The 7,691-nt window shown below is 42.5% G+C and overlaps 1 protein-coding gene across 5 annotated transcripts in view; it reads left to right on the top strand.

Annotated features, from left to right (window-relative positions):
• LOC131475737 (MBT domain-containing protein 1-like) overlaps nt 1-5,424 on the top strand; it is a 12,362-nt gene extending 6,938 nt beyond the window's left edge. For 2 of the 5 annotated variants that reach the window (XM_058654037.1, XM_058654038.1), the window contains 8 exons: nt 504-559; nt 835-939; nt 1,062-1,209; nt 1,865-1,947; nt 2,085-2,322; nt 2,502-2,573; nt 2,991-3,182; nt 3,477-5,424. In XM_058654037.1, coding sequence (XP_058510020.1) covers nt 504-559; nt 835-939; nt 1,062-1,209; nt 1,865-1,947; nt 2,085-2,322; nt 2,502-2,573; nt 2,991-3,182; nt 3,477-3,589 — 1,007 coding nt within the window. In that variant the 3' untranslated portion in view covers nt 3,590-5,424. Of the gene's footprint in view, nt 1-503; nt 560-834; nt 940-1,061; nt 1,210-1,864; nt 1,948-2,084; nt 2,323-2,501; nt 2,689-2,990; nt 3,314-3,476 lie in introns of those variants that run through there. The other 3 variants (XR_009242526.1, XR_009242527.1, XR_009242528.1) reach the window with 3 other exon arrangements.
• The last annotated feature ends 2,267 nt before the right edge of the window (nt 5,425-7,691 follow it).

Here is a 7,691-nt window from a genome sequence, read left to right as displayed (position 1 = left end):
ATATGACTCAAATCTGATTCTAATCTGACTCATATGACTCTAATCTGATTCTAATCTGACTAATCTGACTCTAATTTGACTCTGATCTGATTCTGATCTGATTCTAATATGACTCTAATCTGATTCTGATCTGATTCTAATATGACTCTAATCTGATTCTAATCTGACTCAAATATGACTCAAATCTGATTCTAATCTGACTAATATGACTCTGATCTGACTAATATGACTCAAATCTGATTCTAATATCACTCTAATCTGATTCTAATATGACTCAAATCTGATTCTAATATCACTCTGATCTGATTTTGATCTGATTCTAATATGACTAATATGACTAATCTAATGATGAGATGATGATCATGATCTGAATCATGATCAAAGTTGAATTGATGACATGAAATATTGAGACGGAAAGAAGAAAAAATATGAGAGATGAGATAAATTTAAATTATGAGGAAAATAAAAAGTCATAATCTGTGTGAATGTGTCTTTGTTTCTAGACGTGTCCAAGAAGCTGGACGCTCAGCTGGACGCTCCGGGACAGCTGTTCGCCAAGGTCAATATTCACTACTGTATTGTAGTACTGTAGTACTCCATACAGCTACAGTACTACAGGAGTACAGGAGCATTGCTATGCAGGCACTCTAACTAGATAACCAGATAACTAGATCCACTTATACACTGGTTTTGTTCAACTTTAAATTTTTCTTTACTCACATCAAAGACAACACACATCGTTTTCCAGTTCCTACAACACCTGATCCAATCAGGAGCCAGATCAGGGAGGAGGGAGGGCTGTTGTAAAGGAGGCGTGGCTGTGTTTGTGTTCAGGTGAAGGAGGTGGACCAGAGCGGGGCCTGGTTCCAGGACGGGATGAAGCTGGAGGCCATCGATCCGCTCAACCTGTCCACCATCTGTGTGGCTACAGTCAGGAAGGTAAGGAGCCGCTAATGTCATGTTAGTTAGTTAGTTAGTTAGTTAGTTGATGATAATCAGAGTAAATGCTGGAGAAAAATCAAATCCCTTCTTTGACTAAAGCTGCTCATGTCCTTGTGCAGGTTCTGGCTGACGGGTACCTGATGATCGGTATCGATGGATCGGAGGCGGCTGACGGGTCGGACTGGTTCTGTTATCACTCCACCTCCCCCTCCATCTTCCCCGCCGGCTTCTGTGACATCAACAACATTGAGTTGACACCACCTAGAGGTACACCGTGACTCTCGCTGCAGACGTGACTCCTGCCGCAGACGTGACTCTCGCCGCAGACGTGACTCCTGCCGCAGACGTGACTCTCGCCGCAGACGTGACTCCTGCCGCAGACGTGACTCTCGCCGCAGACGTGACTCGCTCCGCAGACGTGACTCTCGCCGCAGACGTGACTCCTGCCGCAGACGTGACTCCTGCCGCAGACGTGACTCCTGCCGCAGACGTGACTCCTGCCGCAGACGTGACTCTCGCCGCAGACGTGACTCTCGCCGCAGACGTGACTCGCTCCGCAGACGTGACTCCTGCCGCAGACGTGACTCTCGCCGCAGACGTGACTCTCGCCGCAGACGTGACTCCTGCCGCAGACGTGACTCTCGCCGCAGACGTGACTCTCGCCGCAGACGTGACTCCTGCCGCAGACGTGACTCTCGCCGCAGACGTGACTCTCGCCGCAGACGTGACTCTCGCCGCAGACGTGACTCGCTCCGCAGACGTGACTCCTGCCGCAGACGTGACTCCTGCCGCAGACGTGACTCCTGCCGCAGACGTGACTCTCGCCGCAGACGTGACTCCTGCCGCAGACGTGACTCCTGCCGCAGACGTGACTCTCGCCGCAGACGTGACTCTCGCTGCTGACTCGTGTGGTCTCTCACAGGTTACACCAGCCTGCCGTTCAGATGGTTTGAATATCTGATGGAAAGCAATTCTGTGGCTGCTCCGGTCAACCTCTTCAACAAGGTCAGTCCAAGCACAGGGAAGTTCTGCTCTTAAAGGCTGCTTCAGGTTTTGTGAAGTGTGTCGGTATTAGTCACTGATATAAACGGGACTGTCCTGCGAGCGCCCCCTGCTGCTGAGAATCTGTCCGTTTTTAACAGGACATCCCAAACCACGGCTTCTGTCCTGGCATGAAGCTGGAGGCCGTGGACCTCATGGAGCCCCGGTTGGTCTGCGTCGCCACGGTTACCCGCATTGTCCACCGGCTGCTGAGGATACACTTTGACGGCTGGGAGGACGAGTACGACCAGTGGGTGGACTGTGAGTCACCTGACCTGTACCCCGTCGGGTGGTGTCAGCTGACAGGCTACCAGCTGCAGCCCCCTGCTGTTAACGCAGGTAACGCCCACGCCACATTTCTCGCCAACGTCACTCCCGCTTCCGACTTCCAAGTTATGTGTAAATGTAAATGGAACGCAGCGTATAATCAGTGGTGTGATCTGTGGTGACGTCTGACCAACATTTGTTTGCTGTTGACAGTTTTTGTGAACGTGACGTGGATGATGTTTGTGTTTCAGGCTCCAGAGAACTTCAGTCCACTGCATCCAAACAGAGGAAGAAGTCCCAGCAGTACAGAGGACAGAAGAAAAGTCTGTGTCTCTCAGTCGCTTCATCAACAGCACACAACCTCAAACTGTCCAACTAAACTAAACTACTTAACTAAACAAACAACTCTCTGGACTGCTATCAGCCTCAGAGGCACAGGTTAGCAGAGGTTAACAGAGGCTATCACAGGTTAGCAGAGTAGTGCCCGCCATGGAAAACCATGTAGCTAATATTGCTAAAGTGATGGTGACCCACAATAAATAATAAATCAATAAAAATAATAGTAATAATAATAATAATAACCCTCCTGCCCCTCCTGTCAGGCAGCAGGAGGGTAAAGTGAACCAAAACCCTGAAATTTGACAACGTTGTTGGGATTTAAAGATTACGTACTGTAGCTTTAAAACCAAAAATCAGAAAATAGTTTTATCGCGTTAACAAAACTCTATGTTGTCTCACAGAGAGGAAGTTGCCCATCGCTAAGCGACCAGTGAGTCTCTCTGGTGCCGTGGTAACAGGCGTCCCCAGGAGCCTATCAGGAGACGAGAACGAGACGCCGCCAGATTACCCATCACCCCCCACTCCCGCCCCAGCTGCCCCACCCCTTTCGGCAGAGCCAGAGAGCAGCGGCATCCACGGCGAGGGCAGGGCAGGTACGTCTGACTTCCTGTTCTCCTGAGGTCCTTCTCTGAGGTCCATCACTGAGGTCCATCACTGAGGTCCTTCTCTGAGGTCCATCACTGAGGTCCATCACTGAGGTCCTTCTCTGAGGTCCATCACTGAGGTATAAATTAATTTGAGCAATTTGAAAATGTCGTCTTTCTATACCAGAACTTTCTGGTCCATAATATTTCTTAACTCTCGCTTTAAAATTAAAGTCACAGTGTAAGATTGTGTCTCTGTCGGCCGGCGGCCATGTTGTCTCAGCGAGGTCTTTGTCTCTGCAGCTTCAAAGGTTAAAGACGAGGACACTGCGGGGACACAGGTTTGTCCTGACAGGACTGAACCAGCAACCAACGGATCCTCCGCACCATTCTTCACCGAGCAGGAGCAGCAGTAGCTCCGCCCACCCGCGCACTCATCCTCCATCCAGCAGAAGGTGCTGTGACAACAAGTTTGTGCAAGTGTTACTTTACTGTCCTGGGGCTAATGCTAAGCTAACTACTCCCCGGGAGCCAAAGCTAAGCTAACTACTCCCCAGGCGCTAATAAGCTAACTTTATTTATAGTAAAGATGAAGTTAACCAGTAGGACATCATCCTCGCCCACTCACCAGCATCTGTCGTTGGAATAATCGCGACTTTCATGACTTTGTGTCGCACTCGATATCAAATATTTCAACTAAAGCCAACAACGTGAATTTTTAGTATGGGAGATTCATTCATTCATTCATTCATTTGTGTGTGTGTGTGTGGGTGTATGTGCGCACGTGTGTCCAGGTATTACTAATGTTGTGGGGACCTAAACCTGTTTACACAGTCACATTATGGGGACTTGTCTTCCTTGTGGGGACATAAAGCAAGTCCCCATAACTTAAATTACTACATTTTAAGGGGAAGATATGTTTTAAGGTTAGAGTCAGGGTTAGGATTAGGCCAGTAGTAATTGTGGTTAAGGTTAGAGTAAGTCTCCAGGAAATGAATGTAAGTCAATGCAATGTCCCCTCAAGTCATGAATGTCGAACGTGTGTGTGTGTGTGTGTGTGTTGTTCTGCCCTTTGTAAGTGATCTACTGTAAATACATGTGTAATAATATTACGTTTGTTGTGAAATGTGTTTCATACATTTAATAGAAAGTCAAATTAAAATTATAAACTTTCTTCAGTTAAAGGGACAGTTCAGCACAATCAGAGCTCACTGCGCTGTGAGCGCCCCCTGCTGCTGAGACACAGAGGCTCACTGTCAGTGGAAACAGTGATGCTGCATATCTGTGAGTCTGGTTCTGTCTGAGTTTTTTTTTCTGCACTGCCCCCTAGTGTTAACTCATTGTGTGAATTGTTGGGTTTATCTGATCCATGATGTTGTCTATGTGCACAGACCTGAGATCATGTTTGGGATGATTCAGCATTATACAAACAAAACTGAATTGAATTAACCACTCACTCTCTCACACCAAACCTCATAGAGAAAATCAGTGATTTTAGCTCACAGGGACAAAGGAGCTGCTGGTCCTCTGCTGCCTCATGTGGTCACTTTGTGTCATTGAGTTAAGTCTAAATTAAATATTATATAAATAATATTAAATATATAAAAGACAAATTTTACAAAATAAGACATTTGAACTTAGTGATGGCGGCAGCAGTGGATCAACAACTCCTGTGTATATGATGTTAAATTCACTGATTTTCTCTATGGGGTTTGGTGTGGGAGAGTGAGTGGTTTACAAACTTCCGTTTCCTGTTGGAAAAGTCTGTCTCACAGTGAGATAAAGACGTGATCATGTGACGTAGACATCAGCGACAACAGCAGGGGGCGCTCACAGTGCAGTCACAAACACCTGAACTCACAGCTTATTCACATAAATACACACTTGTAGTTTAATTGGAATTAATACAAGGTTTTGATTTGATCATCTCAGGAAAACAAAATATTAAAATCGTGACTCAAACAAATCCAGTCATGATTTTTACACTGATTTGACTTTTTCTTCCCTTTGCTGTCCAAACACAAACTTTTTACAAATCTAAACAAGTGTTCAGTGTAAGAGTGTTTTTTTTTTTAAACATGGTGTTTACTAAATGTACACACACGCTGTAAATGTATAACGTGTCTGTGTTTTTTTAAAAGGATGTGCAATTTTTGGCAGCATGATTGTGAAGAATTTATTAGATTTAGGTTGAAATGACTCCCTTCAGTTTTATGAAATAAAAGTGAAACAAAAGACTTTTCAGGTTCAATTTGTCTCATCGTCTTTTTATGAAAATGTTTAGTTATTGATGTTCTTCTTTCAACTTTTCCTTAACACAGAAAAGAACAAATATCAAAAAAATGTCAAATTCAATTACTTTTTTGACCGATTTTGGACGACATACTATACTGTGACTTTTTTCACCAATTTTGGACAACATACTATACTATGACTTTTTTGTGTGATTTTGGACGACATACTATACTGTGACTTTTTTCACCAATTTTGGACGACATACTATACTATGACTTTATTGTGTGATTTTGGACGACATACTATACTGTGACTTTTTTCACCAATTTTGGACGACATACTATACTATGACTTTTTTGACAGATTTTGGACGACATACTATACTATGACTTTTTTGACCGATTTTGGACGACATACTATACTATGACTTCTTTGAGTGATTTCGGACGACACACTATACTATGACTTTTTTGAGTGATTTTGGACGACATACTATACTATGACTTTTTTGACCAATTTTGGACGACATACTATACTATGACTTTTTTGACCAATTTTGGACGACATACTATACTATGACTTCTTTTAAGTGATTTCGGACGACACACTTTACTATGACTTTTTTGACCAATTGTGGACGACATACTATACTATGACTTTTTTGACCAATTTTGGACGACATACTATACTATGACTTTTTTGAGTGATTTTGGACGACATACTATACTATGACTTCTTTGAGTGATTTTGGACGACATACTATACTATGACTTTTTTGAGTGATTTTAGACAACATACTATACTATGACTTCTTTGAGTGATTTTGGACGACATACTTTACTATGACTTCTTTGAGTGATTTTGGACGACATACTATACTATGACTTTTTTGAGTAATTTTGGACGACATACTATACTATGACTTTTTTGAGTGATTTTGGACGACATACTATACTATGAGCCCTGCGATGGACTGGCGAACTGTCCAGGGTGTACCCCGCCTATCGCCCGATGTAGCTGAGATTGGCACAGCACCCCCCGCGACCCTCTGGTTGAGGATAAAGCGGTAGATGATGACTGACTGACTGACTGACTATACTATGACTTTTTTGACCCATTTTGGACGACATACTATACTATGACTTCTTTAAATGATATTGGACCACATACTATACTATGACTCTTTTTGAGTGATTTTGGACGACATATTATACTATGACTTTTTTGACCCATTTTGGACGACATACTATACTATGACTTTTTTGACCCATTTTGGACGACATACTATAACATGATGATTCAAAGTCTTTCAGGGAAACAAGGTTGGTGCAGTGGATAGCACTTCTGACTTTAACATAGAAGACCTGAGTTCAAGCCCTGATTGGAACAAGTGTCTTCTGCAATCCTGACAAGTATTGGTGTTAATTTAGATGACATACTATACTATGACCTTTCTTACCGATTTTGGACGTCATACTATACTATGACTTCTTTGAGTGATTTTGGACGACGTACTATACTATGACTTCTTTGAGTGATTTAGGACGACATACTATACTATGACTTTTTTGTGTGATTTTGGACGACATACTATACTATGACTTTTTTGTGTGATTTTGAACGACATACTATACTATGACTTTTTTGACCAATTTTGGACGACATACTATACTATGACTTTTTTGTGTGATTTTGGACGACATACTATACTATGACTTTTTTGTGTGATTTTGGACGACATACTATACTATGACTTTTTCGGATGATTTTGGACGACATACTATACTATGACTTTTTTGACCTATTTTGGATGACATACTATATACTATGATTTTTCTGACCAATTTTGGACGACATACTAGACTATGACTTTTTTGTGTGATTTTGGACGACATACTATACTATGACTTTTTTGACCAATTTTGGACGACATACTATACTATGACTTTTTTGACCAATTTTGGACGACATACTATACTATGACTTTTTTGACAGATTTTGGACGACATACTATACTATGACTTCTTTGAGTGATTTCGGACGACACACTATACTATGACTTTTTGAGTGATTTTGGACGACATACTATACTATGACTTTTTTGTGTGATTTTGGACGACATACTATACTATGACTTTTTTGTGTGATTTTGAACGACATACTATACTATGACTTTTTTGACCAATTTTGGACGACATACTATACTATGACTTTTTTGTGTGATTTTGGACGACATACTATACTATGACTTTTTTGTGTGATTTTGGACGACATACTATACTA

The sequence above is a fragment of the Solea solea genome, chromosome 16, assembly GCF_958295425.1.
Source record: "Solea solea chromosome 16, fSolSol10.1, whole genome shotgun sequence".
NCBI lineage: Eukaryota > Metazoa > Chordata > Actinopteri > Pleuronectiformes > Soleidae > Solea > Solea solea.
Note: the sequence above shows the minus strand (reverse complement) of the source record. Positions and strands in the feature narration are given on the sequence as shown.